This window comes from Triturus cristatus, chromosome 3_2 (genome assembly GCF_964204655.1).
Source record: "Triturus cristatus chromosome 3_2, aTriCri1.1, whole genome shotgun sequence".
Classification (NCBI taxonomy): Eukaryota; Metazoa; Chordata; class Amphibia; order Caudata; family Salamandridae; genus Triturus; species Triturus cristatus.
The window spans coordinates 491699719-491723679 of record NC_140584.1 but is presented as its reverse complement, the minus strand read 5'-3'; the positions used below and the strand labels follow the sequence as shown (position 1 = coordinate 491723679).

The following is a 23961-nucleotide window of genomic DNA, read 5'->3' as shown; positions in this document are numbered from 1 at the left end:
CCCACAAACCAATGGCCTTGTTGAGAGGTTCAACAAGACATTGAAGGGTATGATCATGGGACTCCCTGAGAAACTCAAAAGGAGGTGGGATGTCCTGTTACCATGCTTGCTTTTCGCTTACAGGGAAGTGCCACAGAAGGGAGTAGGTTTCTCACCCTTTGAACTTCTGTTTGGTCATCCTGTAAGGGGACCACTGTGTCTTGTAAAGGAGGGCTGGGAGAGGCCCCTTCAAGAACCCAAACAGGATATAGTGGACTATGTGCTTGGCCTAAGGTCCAGAATGGCTGAGTATATGGAAAAGGCATCCAAGAACCTTGAGGCCAGCCAGGAGCTCCAGAAGCACTGGTATGACCAAAAAGCTGCACTGGTTGAATTTCAACCAGGGCAACAGGTGTGGGTTCTGGAGCCAGTGGCACCAAGGGCTCTCCAAGACAAATGGAGTGGCCCTTACCCTATCCTAGAGAGAAAGAGTGAGGTCACCTATCTAGTTGACCTGGGCACTAGCAGGACACCCAAAAGGGTCATCCATGTGAACCGCCTTAAACTCTACAATGATAGGGCTGACATCACCATGCTGATGGTGACTGATGAAGAACAGGAAGCAGAGAGTGAACCACTCCCTGACCTCCTATCCTACAGCCCAAAAGATGGGTCAGTAGATGGTGTGATCTTCTCAGACACCCTCTCTGCCCAACAGCAGACTGACTGCAAGCAAGTCTTGCAACAATATGCTAGCCTCTTTTCCCTGACCCCTGGTCTGACAAGCTGGTGTACCCATGATGTGGACACTGGTGACCGTGCACCTGTCAAGAACAAAATCTATCGACAGTCAGATCAAGTCAAGGAAAGCATCAAAGCTGAGGTCAGCAAGATGCTGGAGTTAGGGGTCATTGAGCCTTCAGAGAGCCCCTGGGCTAGCCCAGTGGTTCTGGTCCCCAAACCTCATCAACACGGTGAAAAGAGAGAGATGAGGTTCTGTGTGGACTATAGAGGGCTCAACTCTGTCACCAAGACAGATGCTCACCCTATCCCAAGAGCAGATGAACTGATAGACAAATTGGGGGCTGCCAAATTTCTCAGTACCTTTGACTTAACTGCAGGGTACTGGCAGATTGGCATGGCCCCAGGAGCAAAAGAAAAGACCGCATTCTCCACCCCTGATGGGCATTATCAGTTTACTGTGATGCCCTTTGTGTTAAAGAATGCCCCTGCCACCTTCCAGAGGTTGGTGAACCATGTCCTGGCTGGGTTGGAGTCCTTTAGTGCAGCTTATCTTGATGATATTGCTGTCTTTAGCTCCACCTGGCAGGATCACCTGATCCACCTTGGGAAGGTCTTAGAGGCTCTGCAAAGTGCAGGTCTCACTATCAAGGCATCCAAATGCCAGATAGGGCAGGGCACTGTGGTGTACTTGGGCCACCTTGTAGGTGGAGGCCAGGTACAGCCCTTCCAACCCAAAATCCAGGCCATCATGGACTGGATAGCTCCAACAACCCAGACCCAAGTCAGGGCATTCCTTGGCTTGACTGGGTACTACAGGAGGTTTGTGAAGGGGTATGGGTCCATTGTGACCCCCCTCACAGAACTCACCTCCAAGAAAATGCCCAAGAAAGTTAACTGGACAGGTGGTTGTCAAAAGGCTTTTGACACCCTAAAAGAAGCAATGTGCTCAGCACCAATTCTCAAAGCTCCAGATTATGCCAAGCAGTTCATAGTGCAGACTGATGCCTCTGAGCTAGGGATAGGAGCGGTCCTATCCCAGACCAATGATGAAGGCCAAGACCAACCTGTTGCTTTTATAAGCAGAAGGCTACTCCCTAGAGAGCAGCGTTGGAGTGCCATTGAGAGGGAGGCCTTTGCTGTGGTTTGGTCCCTGAAGAAGCTGAGGCCATACTTGTTTGGCACTCACTTCCTAGTTCAAACTGACCACAGACCTCTCAGATGGCTAATGCAGATGAAGGGGGAAAATCCAAAACTACTGAGGTGGTCCATCTCCCTACAGGGAATGGATTTTGAAGTGGAACACAGACCAGGGACTGCCCATGCCAATGCAGATGGACTTTCCAGGTTCTTCCACTTAGACAATGAAGACTCCATAGGACAAGGTTAGTCTCATCACCTTTCGTTTGGGGGGGGGGGGGGGGTTGTGTGAGAAAGTGCCATCTTTCTTGCATGGTATGCCCCCACTTTTTGCTAAATTGCTGAATGTACTTTGATTGAGTGTACCCTGGGTTCCTGCCAATCAGGTGCCCAGGGCCTATGTTACTTCCTTAAACCACACAAACTCCAAATTGGCAAACCCTAGCCACATGTCAGCCCCTGGTAAATGGTATCCTAGGTACCCTGGGCCTTGTGGCCAGGGAAGGCCTCTAAGGGCTGCAGCACTCATTGTGCCACCCTCAGAGGCCCTGTACCCTTACACACACACACACTGCCTTGCAGGCTGAGTGTCTGGCTGCAGGACAAAACAAAGAGTCGACATGGCACACATCCCTGTGTGCCATGCCCATCACCTACACTGCCAAGGCATATGTCAGTCACCCCTCTGGCTGGGTGCCTTACGCCTATGGTGTGGGCACAGGAGCAGGAGCCCTGTGCCCCTACAGTACCCGGGTCCATTCCTGGGCACTGTAAGTGCAGTGCTGCCATTTAAGAGTACATGGTGCTGAGAGCTCGTCAAACACGAGCTCCACAGCACCATAATGGCAACATTGAAGACTGGGAAGTTTGGTATCAAACTTCTCAGCACATTAAACCCACACTGTTGCCAGTGTGGGATTTAATGTACTAAGCACCCCAGAGGGCATCTTAGAGATGCCCCCTCACAGCTAACCTACAATCCACGTCTGCTCTGAGGCTGCCCAGGCTGCCACACAGCAGACACGTTGCTGGACCCCTGGGTGGGAGAGCCCCTGCTCTCCCGGGCCTGCAACAATGCACATCCTGGGTGAGGTGAGAAATCTCCTCCCCCAGGATGAACAAAGGGAAGCTTCAAAGGCATACCGCCATTTGGAGTTTCCCCAGGCCACTGCAACCCCCCACTCTGGCGGGAAGCTTGGCCGGAAACCCCAAACAAGGACAGGGGATGTGCCAGCCTGTCCACCCCACCCCTCAGGTGGGGGAGGCGAGGTGAAACACATCTCCGGGCTCTCGCCATCTTGAAGATGGGAGGCCCTACCCTATCAGGATTAGGCTACTGCCCCCCTCCCACAGGAGAGAGGCAGGATAGGGGGTGTACCCCCCCAGGACGGGGACCCATTGGTCCCTGGCCTTCACCTACCTGTAACGCCCCTAAATTTAGTATTTAGGGGCACCCTGAACCTTCCTCCCTTAGATTCCAGACAGAAAACTACAAGAAGAACAAGGACCTGCCCTGCAGCTGCTAAAAAGAGAAGAAGACACCAACTGCTTTGGCCCCAGCCCTACCGGCCTGTCGACTCTCGAACCTGCACCAGCGCGGCATCTCTCGTGGCCAGCAACCTCACCAACCCCGGAGGACCTGGCTACCTTTTGGCTCTAAGCCCCTGGGACTCCCATGAGTAGAGGCTCTACTCAGAAACCTATCTCTAACCCCTGGCAGCAGCCCGGAACCGCGAACCCAGCACACTCTGCACCAGCCAAGCCTGGCCAGTGCAGGAGTGAACAAAGACCCTGAGGACGACCCCACGGCGACTGTGACCCCGAGTCCGGCACCCAAGGACCCCCCTCGACATTCCGGAAGAAGCCTGCAGCCTCAGAACAGAGTGCCTCCCCAACCGCGATCAACAAGAGGGTAAGATTCCGACATCAAAAGGCACCCCTGCACCCGGCGCCCTGCGGCCCCCTGTGCCCAATCCCGGGGTACCCACCTAACCTACAACTACCCAACTTACCTCTCGAAGTGGTTGTGGCATCTGAAGCATCCTCGTCCCCGAGCTTGCAGCCTTTTTTCCAAACCGGAACATTCCCATTGACTTCCATAAGTGTGAACTTTTCAAAACTGCAAATATTCACTAAAAATCAGCCAAGTGACAAAAACGAATTTACTCACCTGCTCCTAGGTGAGCTCCCAGTGCTGGATCTTGGTGCCCAGCCCTGACTCTGAAAAGTGTCCACAACTATACTTACCTCTAACCCATTTTTCTCCCATAGGAAACCATTGTCTGCTTTTCTGTGAAATTTCTTCTAAGTGTCTACTTTTGCAAATTTGAAATATTCTTCTAAAATCGTACCATTTCTGCAAACGAAATTACTCTACCTGCAATTTGAATTTCTTGCCATAGAGATCCATTGAATGTTTTCTTTGAAATATTTTCTAAGTGCTAACTTATGAAATAGCTAAATATTATTTAAAAATCATTACAGTTATTAAGTCGACTTTCATCACTTGATTCTGAATACTAACCCAGGGCTGGATCTAGGAGCCAGACCTGGAATTCCAAAAGTAATCTGAAAAGTAATTTATTACAAATAACCTGAATTTACCATTGAGCTCAATGCATTGTTATGTTTAGGAAATAGGATTGTTTATTGCAACCAACTGTGACTGTTTACAAAAATTTATTGCTTAAGGCAAAAGTATTTATATTCAACCTCTCATTCTGAGAAAGTATATTTTTATCCCCTTTGTGGTTCTAAAAATAAAACAAGCATATATTTTATATATATAAACCATTGGCCTAGAGTTCAGTTATTGGGTGTGTGAAACCATTTGCTGACTGAGTGTGTACAATAAATGCTTTACACTGTCCTCTGGTACTGCCTTACTGCTCGACCAAGCTACCACTTTTGAGAGTAAGGTCATACCTAACTTTGACCTCTATCAGCCTCTGGGGGACTGTGGACTCTGTACACCCTGTACCTATTAGGGAACAGTATATACAGAGCCACTTTCTCACAACGGGTCAATTGAAACACTCCCTATGCTAAAGGGCATGATCAGGCATGCAGATGACATCTTCAAAGACCCGGTGCGAGCACGTATTTTAACTCAGTCGATAAAAAAATATAAACATTCTCCATCTGATCCTGTGTTTATCAAAGGACAGTTACCTCTCGACTCCCTAGTGGTGTCCAATGCTCGTAAAAGAGCTAATTCTCAAACCTCTGGTGATGCACCTTTCCTCGACAAGGAATCTAAGCTTATAGGTGCCTCGGGGAAATGAGTGGCTGCTCAAGGCGATAACTACTGGCGCATCGCAAACACACAGAGCCTACTAGCTAGGTATGACAGGGCACACTGGGATGAGATGGAGCAACTGCTCTAATATCTCCGGGATGAACACAAAGCCAAGGCACAAGAGTTAGTTCAAGAGGGAACTTCAAGAAGGGAAACCTTTCTAACTCTTCAATCAGATGTGCTCTAGATGCAACTGACACCGTGGCTAGGGAGATAAATACCAGCATTCTCCTTAGAAAGCATGCATGGCTTAGGATTTCGGAGTTTAACACTGAGTTTCAGCAGTCCATTTTAAACACCCATTTTGATAAAGAACACCTGTTTGATCCTGAAATTGATCAGTCTTTTGGTGCCTCATGCAAGACTACACATGCGTCTGCTTCAAGAATGTTTAGAACGTCAGTGGAATCAGTCACAGGGTCAATTAACAGATCTAGTGTTGGTAGATAGCCGCACCCATCGCTCTCTGCAGTGGTGGAACCCACAAAATGTATCAAAAGTGCGGCCCTTCAATGACCCTGTTCCGCAGATCGTGATAAAAGCAGACACATCTCTCACAGGTTGGGGTGCACATCACCACCATTAGCCAATTCAGGGTCTCTGGGACAACAAGCACAAATGTCTCCTCAGCAAAAGGAGGCAACAAATACACGAGTGAGAACTTCATCCCCAAGTTCTCCTTCCATTCTTTCAACAATGGGGATACCCACAAATAGATCTATTTGCCGCAGTAGACCACACACAATGCCCAAACGTCGCCTCCAGGTTCCCACACCTTCTCCAATGGCAATGCCCTAAGGATGAATTGGTCAGGGACATCTGCCTACGCTTTTCTACCTCTCCCACTCCTTCCGTTTCTGGTTCGGAAACTCAGGCAAACATCACTTACACTGATTTTGGTAGCTCTCGCATGGGTCCGACAACCACGGTGCACCACCTTGTTAGAGTTTTCAGTAGTTCCACATCAAAAGCTACATCTCACCTCCAGTCTTCTCACTCAGAACCATGGAGAAATCAAGCATCCAAATCCCAAGGAGCTCAACTTAGCAATTTGATTCCTGAAGTCATCGAGGTTGGATATTTAAATTTGCCACCAGACTGTATGACTTTCTGAAAGAAGCAAGAAAGCCTACTACCAGAGCTTGTTATGCAGCAAAGTAGAAACAATTTGTTGTTTATTGTAACAGCAAAAAATGTATTCCTCTAGATGCTTCTGTTTAAAACATTATTTGTTACCTTTTGGACCAGATTACACATCTATTCGATTGCACCCTGCAGCAGTAGCTGCGTATTTGCAGAACAGACAGCCTTTATCTTTGTTCAAAGTTTCTGTAATAAAAGCCTTTATGGAAGGCTTAAAGAGAGTAATACCACCAAGAATCCCTTCATTACCATTGTGGAATCTTAATGTTGTACTTGCAAGACTTATGGGTCCACCCTTTGAACTATTACACCAATGTCCTTTACAGTTACTTTCATAGAAGCTTGCCTACTTCATTGCAATCACTTCATTAAGGAGAGTTGGTGAGCTTTAACCTTCGAAGAACTCTTCTTTCAACTCCCTAAAGATAGGGTAGTTCTTTGCACCAATCCCAGAATCCTTTCCAAAGTAGTTTCTGCTTTCCATCTTAACCAATCAGTTGAGTTACCTGTGTTCTTTCCTCAACCTGATTAAGTAGCAGAACAAGCTCTTCACACACTTTGTCAGAGGAGCGTTATTGTATTATATCGAAAGGACAAAAGATTTTCGTAAAACAAAGCAGCTGTTTGTTGCATTTGCACCACCTCACCAGGGTAATCCCAGCTCTAAATTTGGCATTTCAAGATGGATTGTTAGTCATTCAAACTTGCTATGCAAAAGTTAAATTAACTTTACACCCCCTAGAGCGCATTCCACTCACAAAATGGGGGCATCTATGGCCTTTTTATGTAACATTCCTATAGCTGACCTCTGTAAGGCAGCAACATGGTCTACACCACACACATTTACCAAATACTATTGTGTGGATGTATTAGCACGCCAACAAGCCAATGTAGGGCAAGCAGTGCTTAAGACACTTTTTCAGACAACTGCGACATCTACTGGTTAGCCACCGCTTTGGGAGAATACTGCTATGTAGTCTATGCAAAGCGTAAATCTACAGCACACATGCCTTGAACGGATTATGTTACTTACCCAGTAAGCATCTGTTCTCGGCATGTAGAGCTGTAGATTCACATGCACCCTACCACTTCCCCGGACACTTATAGTTGTTGCAGTTCTCATTATTTACATTATCTAGGCATGGACTTCTCTTTACTACACTCACTTACTTCATTCTCACCCTCTTGGGGGGGAAAACAATCTAACAATGGAGTCGATGCCCATGCGCACTATCACCGAAAGGAGGAGTCACCTTACCTCGTGACTGGAAAGACTTCTTCGAAGAAAAGCAACTTTCAAACATCCGGACCCACCACTAGATGGCAGGAGTATGCAAAGCATGTGAACCTACAGCTCTACAGACCAAGAACAGATGCTTACTGGGTAAGTGAGTACTGGGTAAGTAACATAATCCTTATTTTAGGTGTTTAATCTAGCATAAACCTCTCACCAAAGATGTTATGAGGGTAGGAGAGATGGGGGACACCTTATTGGAAGCCACAGTTTTATTTTCTTACATCACCCATGCTTACATAATCCACATGTTTTTACATTACACACATTTAAAACATGTAGCTCGCAGAAATTCAAAATGTCTCATCATGGCACAATATTTTAAACTACCCAGGTTGGCATTCACCAGGTTCTATAGATTCCAAGGTCAGCATTTTTGCCACTAGGCCACATTTTTACATTTAAAATTGCATTCATATGCACCTCCCTAACTGTTTACAGCAAGAAAAAAGAATCTCAACATTAAGGAGCTTGCAAGTGTACGATAAGGCATAGACATTTCCAAACGGTCACTTATCTGGCATGAACAGAGACTGTGTTGTTCGATATAATTTACTATTAAATTCAGCTAATCTGAAATCGGTTTTGTTTTATGTACACCAGTCACCCTCTTCATGTTGTGCCATGCCCACAATCTGCATGCATGTAAGAAAAGGGTACTATGGCATTTATTTAGGCATTTTTTAGATATTTGTGAGAAGGCCACATGTTCATCTGTTCATATTGTAACAAAACAGTATTTAGATACAAATGCTAGAAGACAGATATTAGTTGATCAGACTGTCTTGAAAATATGGTTTACTTTCTCTTCCCACACACCATAACGTTAGAAGGATGAGGGTACAGTCTATGCATGGAACATGTTGTGCAAACAAATGTTAAACACCTGAAACCATTGCTTTGCAGCTTGTTTTGTTAGAGGTTATTATTTGGTATTTCCCCCTCCCTATGGGTAGTGGAACAAAAGGTCATTTTTGGCACAGTAGCACAAACAAACAAATGTAAAGGTCGAAAATTATGAATCCGAGTTTGGATTTTTGCCCCACTGTATTCTGGGCTTCACCGTACATGACCAAGAGACATTCATTTCATGCCCAAAGTTAAAAACCAAGACTTAAAAATAATGCAACAGAAGAAGTCGCAAACCCCTTGATGCTAAAACGTATTATTCTCCCTTCATGGTGCACTAAAGTAAACGTTTGAAGCGGAAAGAGTGGTAGCAACTTATTCACCTCTGTATATCAAGTACACCTTTTATTTGGACACATTAACACTCCTAAGTGAAGCAGATTTCACCCCTTGAAGATATACCTCAAAGGTGAAATCCAGCCATTACTTTGAGGGCAAATGAAAGTGTGATGATTTAAAGGTCCTAAACAGTCATCCACATTTTCAAACCGTTCCCCTGTCACAAAGACATTATCCCTTCATTCTAGGATATACTTTGATTCAGATGTTGTCATTCTGGAGATCATAGAATAGAGACATGCTCTGAGGTTTCTGCAGTGGCCTCCTTCCCAAGTGCTCTTTTTCTGAAAGATGCTACTTTGCATGTCTGTGTACAAGCTATTCACAACTATCCTGAGGTTTCTAGTGGGGTGAATACTAATTGAGAATACTATCCTTTGACTAGAGCAGCACCAAGAGTTTTCAGTTTTCTCATAGCTAGAAAAACTTGGAGTTTGGGCTGTTTGTTACCTTGACGTCCGGATGATTAAAACTTCCATTCAAGATCTTGCTTGTAGCGATCTGTAGATTTGGTCCAATGTTTGACTGTAAGTATATCAGGAAAAATAACAATTCATTTTTTTTCACAGTACTGCTTCACGGTACTGCTTTCATGTATCACAACGTATACACCTCTGAGAACATTTATTTAATGCAATGTCTTTTTTTTATTTTTTTTTTTTTTTTATTTATGGATATCTTTAAACACTGCTTGACCCACTTTCTATGTGCAGTGAGTGGGACCAGAAGGGTGCAGGGGGAAGTGCACAACAATCAAGGTGGTTTCATTTTGTGGTGGCATTCTTTTATGTGTATGAAAGAGTGAAATTGATATGCAAATCGGATTGTTAGTTCCCCAATTAATGACAGTTTTGGGCATATGTCCAGTTGTGACATGGAGGAGCCTTAATAGATGGTAATGTCTTGATCTAGAAGAGTGTTAAAATTGAATCTTCTCCAAGGATGTATTCATGTATTGGGTCTCCTGACCAAAGTGAAAATTGTGTTTTTGTTTTTTTTTCCTGTGTTTCCGCAAAAATCAGATGGTCTCGGAAGTCAGACTCCCAGCTACAAAACAGTACAGTTCACTCCAGTTTTCCCTCCTGTGGTGAATAGATTCTTTATCATCTCTTTGATTAGATGACTTGTATCCTTATCCTTCTACTGCTTACATTCACTGAACTACTTTTTTCTTTTCCTATATGCATTCCATGTAACTGCATATGTTCCTGTCTGCACTGTTTTCTTTGTGTGCTGTATAGCTTACTCCTCAAGCACCTGCCTCTAATACCTGCATGCTCCATGATTCTCTCTCCTCCCATTCCCTATCTATTTCTACCCCCACTCTGGCTTTTATAGGTCGAGCCTAGGCAGCACGCATGATGTGTTTTCGAGACATGCTGTATTCACCCTATGGGCTTTGACCATGCCCCTCCTTTTGGCTGTTTTGTTCCCGCCCTGGAGACTACCCCTGCTACATTGATCCTTCCACTATCGGCCATATGTTTAGTTTTGGCACACTCTTTTGAAAATAAATATTTTGCTGTGGTTGCAACTCTGGCTGTCGTCCGTTTGAAGTCTTTTTGTTAGAATGTTCAGCGCAGCGCGGCACGTCGCGGTTACCTTTCTTTTGTTTTGCAGGGTGCGGTTTGCCCACCTCCTATTTTTATTAATTTTGAAGAGACTTTATCATATTTTCACTCAGTGCTGCGCCTGTTTCACGAGCACCCCACTTTACCTAGTTGTCGCGTGGACACTACTGCACCTTTCGCTTTTACACCCTTATTTTTTAATGTTTGTGGCTCCTTCTTCCGTTTCTTCACCAGTGTCTCTTTCTATAGTCCTTTGTATGCTGCTTCTTCTATTTCTAGCTCCAGGCGGTGTGAAGCAGCTGACGCGGGACTAGTTTCCAGTAAGTGCAAGTGGATAGTATAAATCTTCAATTAATCAGTGTTCCTTACAAATTAGATGTTCATCTGTCTTGTGCAAAATTGAGGTCTTTGCCATTCATGTCTCAAACAAATAATCACAAAACTCTTTTGCAATCTGGCTTTCTCAACTACCATGATCTCTTTTACTCAGAAATCTTAAAACAATTGCATCGCTTTACGTAATGTAACACAATGTTTATTTAAGCCACATCCTTTATCATAACAGTAATTATATCTGAATGCCTACAGAGATGTGCTGTACTACAGTAGTAGTATCTAAAGCAGTATAACAAATGTCATGTAACACAGTTATCATTTTAAACCAGTCCTTTCGGTTTGCCTTCCTTTCAGACCACTCCTTTTCATAATTTCTAAACGCTACATACAATTACAGTCTGACGCTGTCAACTCCCAAGTTTGTCATGCCATAGCAACTCTCCTTGAAAAGTTTCAGGATTGCTGCAGCAAACTTCTTTTATTTCACTGTGGCTGTTGTCACTTTAAATGGTTTGTGGGCAGTGCAGCACTTCCATTTCAGCAAGGCAACCTGCCATGCTGCTGTCCTAGACAGTGTCATCCTGCTTAATACTTTATTGTGATTGATTCACAAAGAGTCCAGGCACGGATTCTCTTCTGCTGTCCTTGGCAGTGTCATTCTGCTTTGTACTTCATTGCGTTTATTTTACGGGCCGTGCACCACATACCTTTCAACAGGCACTCTGCCCTGCTGCTATCTCGGGCTGTGCAGCCCTGCTTTTTAGTTCATTGTGAGTAGTTCATGGGCAGTGCAGGCCCTACCTGCAATGACTCCTTTCTATCTTCATAGGCCGTCTTGCAGTCCAATGCCCACATTTCAACAAAGGCTTGTTTTTCAACTGCAGTTGTCCTGGGAAGCTGTCTAGCCGGATTTTAGTTGAGCCTTTCAGAGCCCCTGGCTGTTTTAGTCGTCCACACTACTGCAGTTAAGACACATTGATGCTCATTTTCTGGCTGATTTGTACAAAGTGAAACCAGAAAACCTAGACACATTGTTGTTTCCTCGCTTAAATTGTGTTATCAAGCAAATATTTATTTCACTAAAATTCTTTTTTTCTTCATTATCGCATATGAAAGCACTTCCATATATGCGAGTTCAGACTACCAGTTGTACAAAAATAACACTTTAAATAAGTACTTCTCAATGCAGTGCCATCATGTACCTATTGGTGTCAAAGCTTCCATGTTAAAGAACAGTAGATGTTGTAGCATCCAAATCTGAAAGAAACACGTTAGTTAGATTCCTCACCTTAGAATATCCCCAGGCGTCAGACTGGATCCGGAAGATTTTTCGTCAGCAATACCCCTTGCGCGTCGCTATGCGTCGTCTGCGGCTCCGCGTCCGTCGTCGGCGGCTCCGCGTCCGTCGTCGGCGTCATGCGCCGGAATGACGTCGTCGGAGTACTTAGACGCCGCCCTCGCGCGCTGACGTCAGTTCTTCTTTTTTCCGCGCCAGTAAGCGCAGATCCGGGAGAGCTACCCCTTTAGTCATTTTTTGACTAACTTTTTCGATCCTTTTTGATCTTGTCTCGACTCCGGTGCCAGTAGGATGCCTGGTTTTAAAGCCTGTGCTGACTGTAGCCGCTTGATGGCGGCTACGGACCATCACCGCCGGTGCCTTTACTGCTTGGGCCTCGACCACGACGCGGAGTCGTGTTCGGACTGCAAGGCCCTGACCTCGAAGGCTAGACCGGAGCGGTCCCGTAAGCTTCTCGAGATTCGCCACTCGGCTCCGCGCCCCTCTCGATCCCGGTCCAGGAGGAGGTCCAAGGATCGGTCGCGGAGCCGCAGCTGACGTCATCATCGGTCGTCGGGATCCAAGTCTTCGGGTAAGTTGAAGCAGTCCAAGAGGCGACACCGCTCTTCGGACTCCCCTCGCCGGTCGCGCTACTCGGCCGAGGGTCAGGGTGGTTTCACCCCCGCGGCTCCGGCGGAGCCGCAGGCGCCGCGCAAGTCCCCATACCCACCGGTCCCTGAGACTGACGCGACGCCGGCGGAAGTCAGTGCCTTCCTCTCGGCCATGAGGAGCCTGGCTCCGCCGTCGACGCCCGCTGGCGCGCCTTCGGGCCCCGCGGACCCGACTGGGCAACCTAGCCTGCCGGCGGCTCCGGCCCCGGCACCGTTGACGGCTCCGGCCTCGACGCCGCAAGCGCCCGAGGGACCCGTTCCCGAGTCCCCGCCGACGCCGGTCGACCTCGTCACGCCTCCTCCGCCGGCGTCGACACCGGTACCACCTCCGACTCCGCTCGGCGTCGAGCCCCGGTTCAGCCCCGGTCCGGGCCCGGCGCCGATACGGCGTCGATGGACGCCGCTGGAGACACATTTTGTCTATCGCCCGGCTCCGATCCTTCCTCCTGCATACCAGGAATCGGATGATGGGGACAACTGGGAGGGATCCGAGGATCCTATGGCCGCTCAGGCTCAACTGTCACAGGACTGGGCAGATGAACTGGGGGAGGCCAGTGGTCTGGATACCTCTCCGGACACTGGATTCATCTCTCCTCCGACTGTGGCTTCGGAGGAGGGTGCTGCTTTCTCTGTGGTGCTGCGCAAGGCGGCCGCAGCCCTTGGGCTCGAGCTACCTGCCGTGGCTGTGAGGACTAACGTCCTCACTGAGGTGCTTCAGTCTGCAGCAAGCTCCACTGAGCCTCTGCTGCCATTCAATGAGGCCCTCACTGACGTTCTGCAGGGCACCTGGTCCAAGCCCTCCACAGTTCCTCCTGTGGATAGGAACGTCGCCAGGCGCCACCGCCCTGCTCCGGGCGACCCCAGTTTACTGTCCCAACACCCTACCCCCGAGAGCCTGGTTATCCAGGCCTCTACCTCCCAATCCTCCTTCCCGACCGCTCCGCCGGACCGGGATTCCAAGAGGCTGGAACAGTTCGGCAAGAAGCTGTTCTCCTCCCTTAGCTTGGGTCTGCGGTCTTTGAACACCGCCTGCCTCTTGGACCGTTATTCCCACTCTCTGTGGGATACGGTGGAGGACGTGCTGCCCCTGTGTCCGGAGGAGGTCCAGACACGACTTACCCAGGCTCTGGCCGATGGGAGGGATGCAGCACGACATGCTATCCGATGTGGGCTTGACACTACGGACTCGCTGGGTAGGGCGATTTCTACCTCAGTGGCGCTTAGACGTCACGCCTGGCTGCGGTCCACGTCCTTTTCGGGCGATGTCCAGAGCACCCTCATGGACATGCCCTTTGATGGCACTCGCCTTTTCGGCGAGAAAGCGGACAGTGCGCTGAATCGCTTTAAGGACTCCCGGGCTACGGCCAAGTCCTTGGGCCTCTCGGCCCCGCGGTTGCAAACTTCCGCCTTTCGCCCCTTTCGTGGCCAAGGAAGGGGTGCCTCCTCACGTGCGCCTAGCCACCAGCCGCAGAACCAACCTGCGCGTAGTCGCGGTTTCCGCCGAGGCGGTTCTGGAGGACGACGCGGTCAGCCCACCTCCACCCCGGCAGCATCCGCCTCAAAGCCTTCCTAGTCCGAGCTTTCAGGCCCATTCCACGCCAGTGGGCGGCAGAGTTCGCCATCACCTGCTCCACTGGCGGTCCATCACATTGGACAGGTGGGTGCTGCAAATCGTCCGAAGGGGCTACTCCCTCCCCTTCGAGACGACCCCTCCAGCCATGCCACCGCAGCACCACCGTATCTCGGGGGATCATTTGAATCTTCTCCACGAGGAAGTTTCGGCCCTCTTGGCCAAGGGGGCCGTCGAGCGCGTTCCGAGCCCAGAAGTAGGTCGTGGTTGTTATTCCCACTACTTTCTGGTTCCCAAGAAGGGCAAAGGAGGCCTACGCCCTATCTTGGACCTCCGGAACGTCAATGCGTTCCTCCGGAGGGAAAGGTTCAAGATGTTAACCTTGGCTCAGGTTCTAGCTGCCCTAGACCCTGGAGACTGGATGGTAGCGTTGGACTTGCAGGACGCATACTTCCACATCCCCGTCCTGCCGGCCCACCGGCGTTACCTGCGGTTCACGGTGGGCCAAGAGCACTTTCAGTTTACCGTGCTCCCCTTCGGCCTCACCAGTGCCCCTCGGGTGTTCACGAAAGTGATGGCGGTGGTCGCAGCTCATCTGCGCAGATCAGGGGTTCCAGTCTTCCCCTATCTCGACGACTGGTTGTTGAAGGCGGGCTCGCCCCAGACAGTCGTCTCCCACCTCCAGACTACGGCGGATCTCCTGCATTTTGCTGGGATTTTCCATCAACGTGCCGAAGTCACACCTGAGCCCCTCTCAAAAGCTCCTCTTCATCGGAGCGGTTCTCGATTCGGCGCAGTTCCGGGTCTATCCGCCGGAACAGCGGGTCCGGGATATTCAGGCCCTGATTCCCATCTTTCGGCCTCTATCCTGGGTTTCGGTCAGGCTAGTGTTGCGGCTTCTGGGGCTGATGGCCTCCTGCATCCTACTAGTGCATCACGCCAGGCGGCGCATGCGGGCTCTGCAGTGGGACCTGAAGTTTCAGTGGGCCCAGCATCACGGCAACCTGTCCGACCATGTCTTGATCTCGGCGGGCACTGCACGGCAGTTGCAGTGGTGGCTCACGGACCGCGATTGGGTCAAGGGCAAGAGCCTCTCCCTTCCCCAACCGGAGCATGTCGTAGTGACGGATGCGTCCCTCCTGGGATGGGGTGGCCATATGGGAGAGGCGGAGATCAGAGGCCTCTGGTCTCCGGCGGAGTCTCGTCTCCACATCAACCTGTTGGAGTTGAGAGCGATCCGACTTGCACTGAAAGCCTTCCTTCCCTCTGTCAGGGTAAGTGTCGTGCAGGTGTTCACGGACAACACCACCGCCATGTGGTATTGCAACAAACAGGGCGGGGTGGGGTTGTGGACCCTTTGTCAGGAGGCTCTGCGCCTCTGGACGTGGCTGGAACACCAGGGCGTCACCCTAGTGGTTCAACATCTGGCGGGCTCTCTGAACGCCAGAGCAGACTAACTCAGCTGCCGGTGCATGATGGATCACGAATGGCGTCTGAACTCCGAAGTGGCGCAAGGTCTCTTTCAGCAGTGGGGAGAACCTTGGTTAGATCTATTCGCCACCGAAGAGAACGCGCAATGTCAGCAGTTCTGCGCGTTGGAATTTCCAAGGCGGCACTCGCTCGGCGACGCTTTTCGTCACGAGTGGAGTTGCGGTCTGTTGTACGCCTTTCCGCCTATACCACTTCTGCCCAGAGTGCTGAAGAAGATCAGGCACGACCGGGCCCAAGTCATCTTGGTGGCTCCGGATTGGGCACGAAGGTACTGGTATCCCGAGCTACTCAGTATGTTGACCGATCCTCCGATACGTCTGCCCCTTCGGGAGGATCTTCTGTCGCAGCAGCAGGGGACGGTCCTCCACCCGAACCTGTCCAGCCTCCACCTCCATGCGTGGAGATTGAGCGGCGGCAGTTGATGCCATTTGACTTGCCTCCTGAAGTCTGTGATATCATTCTGGCAGCCAGGCGTCCCTCCACAAAGACGGTATACGCCTGCCGGTGGTATAAATTTGTGGCATGGTGCACAGCAAAGGTGGTGGATCCCCTTTCCGCCCCTCTTTCTGAGGTTCTCCTCTTTCTTCTTTCTTTGGCCCGGCAGGGCTCTGCCCTGGGCACCTTGAAAGGTTATCTTGCTGCCATCTCTGCCTTCTTGCGGCTTCCTGATCAGCCTTCTCTTTTCAAGTCCCCTGTCGTTACACGCTTTCTAAAAGGCATTACTCACATGTTCCCTCCTGTCCCTTTTGTAATGCCTCAGTGGGACTTGAATCTTGTTCTCACATTTCTAATGTGCGCTCCCTTTGCACCTCTTCATAATTGTCCTCTTCGTCTGCTGACACTTAAGACTGCTTTTCTGGTAGCCATCACCTCGGCTAGACGGGTGAGTGAGCTCCAGGCTTTATCTTCAAAGCCTCCTTTTCTCTCGGTTCATCCGGACAAGGTTGTCCTTCGGCCTCGTCCCTCCTTTCTTCCGAAAGTGGTGACCCCCTTTCATCTTGGGCAGTCTGTCACCTTGCCCACCTTCTTTCCGCATCCTTCCAAAGAGGAAGAGAGGCTCCACCGTCTGGACCCAAAACGTGCGTTCTCCTTTTATCTGGACCGCACAAAGCAGTTCCGGGTGGACGACCAACTTTTCGTTGGATACGTGGGTGCTAAGAAGGGGAAAGCCGTGCACAAACGGACCATCTCTCGGTGGATCGTTTTGTGCATCAAAATTTGTTACTCCTTGGCAAAAAAGGACCATCCTGTTGGGCTGCGCGCCCATTCTACTCGGGCCACGGCGGCTACTACTGCTTTGGGACGAGGTGTCCCTTTGCAGGACATCTGTCAGGCGGCAACGTGGGCTTCGCTACACACGTTTGCCAGGCATTATTGCCTTGACAGCCAAGTCCGGAGGGATGGCTTCTTTGGCCGTTCTGTCCTCCAGGACTTTCTGGTGTGATCTTGGTTCGCAGACCCACCACTGGGGATGGTATTGCTTGGGTATCTATTCTAAGGTGAGGAATCTAACTAACGTGTTTATTTCAGATGAACAAGTTACTTACCTTCGGTAACGATGTATCTGTAAGAAACATTAGTTAGTTAGATTCCTCACCGACCCACCCATCCTCCCCGTTCTGCGAACTGACATCTAGGGTTAAGGTTATCCTTTTCAGGCCCCTAGATTTTCTTTTTGGCACCAGTGTCGGTCTTTGCATGGCTCTGCGTTCCTGGCGCGGAAAGCAATGTACAAGAACTGACGTCAGCGCTCGAGGGCGGCGTCTAAGTACTCCGTCATTCCGGCGCATGACGCCGACGACTGACGCGGAGCCGCAGACGACGCCTAGCGACGCGCAAGGGGTATTGCTGACGAAAAATCTTCCGGATCCAGTCTGACTCCTGGGGATATTCTAAGGTGAGGAATCTAACTAACTAATGTTTCTTACAGATACATCGTTACCGAAGGTAAGTAACTTGTTCGATAATGTTCTTCCCTCTCTTTTTTATATCTCACATTCACCCAAACACTAATCCTCTATTTCAATAATATCTCCTATAGTCATGATCACCAATCCACACAATTATCTACCACCCCCTCTCAATTACACAAAAAATATTTTGCTAACTTTATTGCACAACAACACACACTTTTTTTTTTTTATTCACTCATAATTATAAACAAGCCGGATACATTTGCCCTCTGCCACACTACCTGACTTTAAATGTAATACAATTTCTTTAGGAAAACCAAACAGTCCCTCTCTCTCACATACTATCTGTTACCGCTCTCTCACACACGCTTCCCACCTCTCTCAACTAATTAAATTAAAATGTACAAACACACTTTCATTCACGTAAGTTTTAAAAGTTACCAACACTAAAACATACACTCTACTCCTCTTCTTAAAGTGTCACGTACACAAACACTCTGTTTATGTCTATTGCATACTCTACCCTTTTTGCTGTCTTTCACACAGGCTGTTTCTGCTCCTCTATCTCAAAATAATTCACCAATTCGTGCACAAACTATCCAGATCTATCTTCCTTCCTATCTATTCTCTACAGCTTACCCCATCTACCTAACATCCCACATAATTCCACTGCACAAATCTACTCCACACCGCACAATTCCACAACTAACGATTCCAATACAGGACACACATTTCCACTACACATCGCATACATCCACTACACTGCAAATCAAAAACCGAAATAAAAGACATTGCCATTTACAAGACCAATAGCTCTAACTCTCACAAATGCAAAACCTATTGGCATAGCCAAAGATTGTTTGATTATTTATGCTTCTTAATACCCCCTGCCTCACCATCCCTAGCCTCAAGCACATCCTTTGCTCAGCCCACCCACTTCCCTTTGTGTACCTCCTAACTGCTCACCCCCCCCCATTGTGACCCTTAAAATAAAATATTGTTTTTTTGGAGGACCTGGCAGCAGATTACTCCGTTTTCAAAAGTGCTCTTGCCCTTTAAATTTCTTTTTTTACTGCAGCAAGTGGCGTCCCCCCCCCATCTCTGATTAGTAGATAAAAATAATAAAATGACGTTCACAACATTTTGTAGGTGTGTTTGCGGCAACATGTCCATGTGCACATATAAAGAAGGATGCAGCCACCTGCAGTGCTGTGACGCACATATTCACATCATTGTAGTTTTTTTTCTTTTTGGTGCTGCATAGCCTCAGCAAAAATTATTGGCCAAGCCAGTAGGCCAAAGAGGGAAGTCCTACAAGCTTTGTCAATGCCTCTTGTGACTGGGTTTGAAATATTTGACTGCATGTCAGATGGAACTGAACCTCACACGAGCTGCTGGTATATTAGGACAAACATCAGTTTAGTTCGAACCACTAGACTGTGACTTTCTTGTAATGGGGGCTTGGATAGGATTTGTTGACCATTCTGATGTTAAATGATACTTAATAGTAAATTCATTGTATTGTTCCAAATGCTTATGCTTCTTTTACCTGAATCATAACTCGAAAGGGGATCAACTTAAGAGTGGAGACATGCATATATTATGTGACATTGCTCTTGCTTTCTATTTCTTCATGTCACCTTGCTCGAAGATTTAGTTGCTCCCAGACTATGTTTAAGGGAAGATCTTCTCAAGGCTGCGTATCCCCCCACCCCCATTAATGGGAATATAGTGGCAAAATAATAAAGCACATTACATGCACACAGTGTACTTTTTACCACCTCATTTTTTTATTGTATATTTTGTCTTCTTTCCTGCAGTTTTGTCAACCTTTCCGTTTGTCTTTTTTTTTTTTTACTGTCTATTTATCTCACTTCCCCATTTGCCTCGCCCCTGTCCCCATCACCGCCCTGCCCCCATCACCGCCCTGCCCCTCCAAGCTGCTTTTTCCCCACATGCAGAACTACAGCTTATTTAGCAAGATTGAGCAAAGTTCAAGACTGGTTTTAGCATGGTTCTCTCTATTATATATTTATTTATTTGATTTGTGTTTCCACCTGCTAAGCAAAACCTTGATGGAGCTTTGCAAATCCTGAGGTAGCAGTGCCTTAATGAATAAAAAGCTTATATTTTGTACATAAATAACTGGCTTCGATTTACCCCTCTAATGTTCACCTAATTTTGATACGTTGTACGTTAACCCATTGAGTATGGTTGTTTACAGGAAAACATTTTATCCGGAGCATTGTTTTGAAAAAAATAATTTGTGGTTTAGAGCTACATGCTACAAATTAAATGAGTGATTGGTTTGTAAATTGTGTACAAAAAGTCATAATCCTTAACTGTCCGGTACATAGCTTGCAAACGTTTGCTATTCCTGGCTCCATATTTCTCAGTATCCTCTCCGGTTTCCTTTATCCATTCCCTTTGGCTTTGTTTCTAGTCTGCTTGGTAAGTAGATCTAGAAGATTCTTAAATTTGGAGGGGATTGCAGAACTTGTTTGTCTGTTTTAGAGGTTTAAATGTTTTATTTTACATGAATCAACGTATAATGGGATAAACAGCTTCATTAATATGCTCTTTGTGCTTAAATAGGTAATAATATGTTGCTGGCACTTTAGAAGGAAAAAAAAATGAAATATATCTTATCATGTTTGTGACCAGGCCACAAAAAAGGTCAACGTAATTAAACCTCCCCACTAAAATGCAAACCAAAAAATGGTGCAACCAAATCCAGTATAGTACAATTTCCCCATCTATAGGACATGGTCCATGCATTTGGCGGGGGAGGAGGGGGGTTCTCTGTGTGTGTGTGTGTGTGTGTCGTTATCCCATTCTATACACCATAAAATTATACCAAAAAGTCTCTGTACCACACAACCAACTATATGTTACACTTTATACACAAGAGGCTTCGTGTTGCAGAGCCTCTAAAGCATAATCACATGATCACATGATGTCTACAGGTGGTTCAAATCATGTTAGTTACTACTTTTTGAACGTGATAATATAGACTGTGCTATATTTCTGGTTTGCTGTTGTCTTATTCTGAATAGTCGAGTTAAACAGGATTACAGACCACTTGGAATAGGTTATATTTCAGAGCATTTCTATTTCCCATTTCTTTGAAATGCTGTTCAACCCCGGAACGCTAGAAAAGTTATCCCATAGTACCTACAGTTATGTTATTATTCTGCTTAGTCCCACTAGTTCGAGCGAGCTTGTGCTATTTTAAATAGTTGTCATCCAGATGGGTAATCGGCATTTCTTTGTTACCCTTCATCAGCCTAGTATGAATGAAAGGAACCGCTTTGTTTCTTTGTAGTTCCATCACCAATCATTGTAAATCCCTTTTAATGGTTGTCAAATAGATTCTATGTTGCATTGCAACTTTTGATTATGTACTGGGAATGCAGGTGAATAAATTGCATGAAACTTCCCAGGCTTTTCTATTTTTCTTCCTCTACTTTTGTGGTTTTATTTCCCAGACAAGGTCATCTCTTCTGGATGCTTCTAGATGGATTGCCTTACGTTTTTAATAGACCTAGGAAGAAAAGTGTCTCAATTTTTCTTACATACACTTACTGTATATTGGCATGTGGCCTTTGATAATAGTATCAAATTTGTCTTCATTGCGTCTATTTAGCTCCTGGATAGTTCTGGGGTTACTTCATTTTCTGAATTTACAATTTTGCTTAAAAGATCTTTAATCTTATGAATACCTATCGTTTGTCACTCGCTTTGCAATAGTTTTTCTATTGAACTTTAATATTGTATTTCCTCCGAGGAAGGATGTACATGTAACAATGTTTTGGAATGTAGCATCTCAGTTTGAATCACTGCTTTCCAGGTATCCTAAAGTGTTGTAATATTTTGCAATTGCTTAAAGTGGAGCAAAGTCCAGCCACTTCACTTCGTTACTTTTGTGCCTCAAATCGTATCACCGGCTCCTACTATCTACTGAGAATGATAGCTGATAGTAGTGGAAAACTGATGGGTTAATGAGTCCATATGCCTCTGTCATATTGCATTTCTTTATGGCCATTTGTTTTAACAACGCTGTTTAATATTTATTAGTTTATCTCGTAAAAACATATCTGGAACATTGAAGCACGTTTAAAGTTTAGATAATTATATGACGGAGCATCATCTTAATACTTTCTCTTCAGCCTCTTCAGTAGAAATGTCAAGGTGGTCAATTAATCATGTCATCTTTAATGCTGTTTCAGTAGTGCTTGCTTATTATCTGTCGCTGCCATGCAAGCTCACTGGCAAAGTCGGCGATCCTGCAATCTGTGCTGCAAATATTTTGATAAAGTAATGTGCTGATACATTTCTGTTGTCGGGTAGCTGAGAGGTAGTCATTTATCCGTAAACTCTTCCATCTTACAAGACCATGCACCTTCACTTGGGCCAAATCTGTGTATATTTAAATTCCCTCCAGTACTCTGACATTTACAAGATGTGTCCTAGTTCTAAAAAGTATCCTTTTTGTTCCTTTTTCGATGTTCTTTGGGTTTGCTTTTACTGCATTTGCTCTTGTTTTGTTTTTAGGGTCCCTTTTGTCAATTGTCCAGTTTGAGTATTATCCACTCAGTTGGTGCGGTGAGCAATTTCTACAGCAGTCACCATGTGCTTGGCTTTAATCTCAACCAAGTTTTATTTACTTCTCCGTAACATTTCATATAAGTGAGGTGTGCACCACTGCATCCAAGTTGGGTCACGTTGATATACAAATGCAAGTATATCCAAGTTTGGACCATTCATGCTTTACAATTTTCCTACATTTGGAAGTGACTTGCTGTGTTTTCACAGGCAGCGATCATGCAGGTTTTGAATATTTTACAGGTCTCCAGCATTAATGTATCTGTAGAATATATGAAGCTAGAGACTTCCTGATGTTGGTTAAGTGCCTATGACCGGCAGCTCGTGACCAACTATTTCTAAATTATCATTTAGTTTATTTCACTTGGGAAGCACATGACGATGCTGGGTGCAGAGTCTCGAGGATACAGTGTAGCAACTCACACAATGTACTCTGTTTGCAACGGTATCCAACATCGCCGTCTTCCCAAGAGAGCAAAAGTTGTAACAAATGCTTTCTCTTACTGAATGACTGATCACTCAGACCATGGTTAATGTACAATAGAGGCAGTGCATTGGAGTAATGGAGCAAGTGAGGACCATATTATGCAGCGACGGTTGCCTAAATTATGGGGCATGAATAGGTAAATTACATGCACTAATGCAGCACATTTGGTCACAGTAGTACTTCATTACTTTGTCAACTATACACAAATTGGCATTGTCTTTGCATTTGCCTCATTATTATCAGTTCAACTGAATAAATCCATCAGCAACTGAAATCTTAAAATTATGCACCAGAAAATTGATTTTGTGGCAAGTGCTACAAATCCATAATTTCGTGGAAAACTCAGCAGCCTTCTTTTTTTAAATTACATTTTTCTTTCTTTATTAATGTTTAGACACAGTCTTTAAAACAGTCTTCAAAAACAATAACTTATTTTATATAATTATACCACTGAAAGCTACAAACCCCTACTATTTACACTATAAGACACTAATCCAAACAATATTTAAGGAACTAAGCCAGTGCACAAGTCACGTCAAAAAATTTCATCCTTAAGAGAAGTTCTAGTGCATCATTTCGACAATTGATATTATATTTTATAAAAAGAGGTTTTAAAATCAAGCAACGTGGCCTATAAAAATGACAATCCATTAAAACCTGAATATTGAGATTATGAAATGGCAGTCCACATTTGCAGTTGTTCTCTCGATCTACAAGAGCTTCAAATTTCACAGCTCTTACATAACGCAAATTTAATCCTGCCCGGAACTTTAATAGTAATGATAGTAACCAAGCATCTGGTAATGCCGATAAATCCGGGAATACATTCACATTTTCCCATAAATCTAACATGTACTTTGCAGAGGGTTTGTTCCTCACATATTTAAAGTCCGCCAGTCTAGATTCTTTTTTACATGCTGATTTTTGTTCTGCTTTAGAGATTGGGGATCAGCTATTTTTAGGTCTTGCCTATGCAGCGCGCATGCGCTGCATAGGAGGGCCTTTAACAGTTGCACTACTCTTTTTGAAGCACTCACTCATGCTTGTGGCCGCATCCACCTTGCGGGAGCGAGCAACGGCGCGCATGCTAATTGGCTTTTGCACGCTCCCGCAAGGCGCATGGTGCCACAAGTACGAGTGTGCTTCAAAATAGTCATTAAGCAGAGGGCGGGCCGCGTTTTATTTTTTATTTTTCATG

General features: G+C 46.4%; 1 protein-coding gene across 1 annotated transcript in view; it reads left to right on the top strand.

Moving 5' to 3' along the window:
• TMEM41B (transmembrane protein 41B) overlaps positions 1-23961 on the top strand; it is a 170541-nt gene that overhangs the window by 103441 nt on the left and 43139 nt on the right. The window contains exon 4 of the mRNA XM_085648157.1: positions 20029-20122. Coding sequence (XP_085504283.1) covers positions 20029-20122 — 94 coding nt within the window. The remainder of the gene's footprint in view (positions 1-20028; positions 20123-23961) is intronic.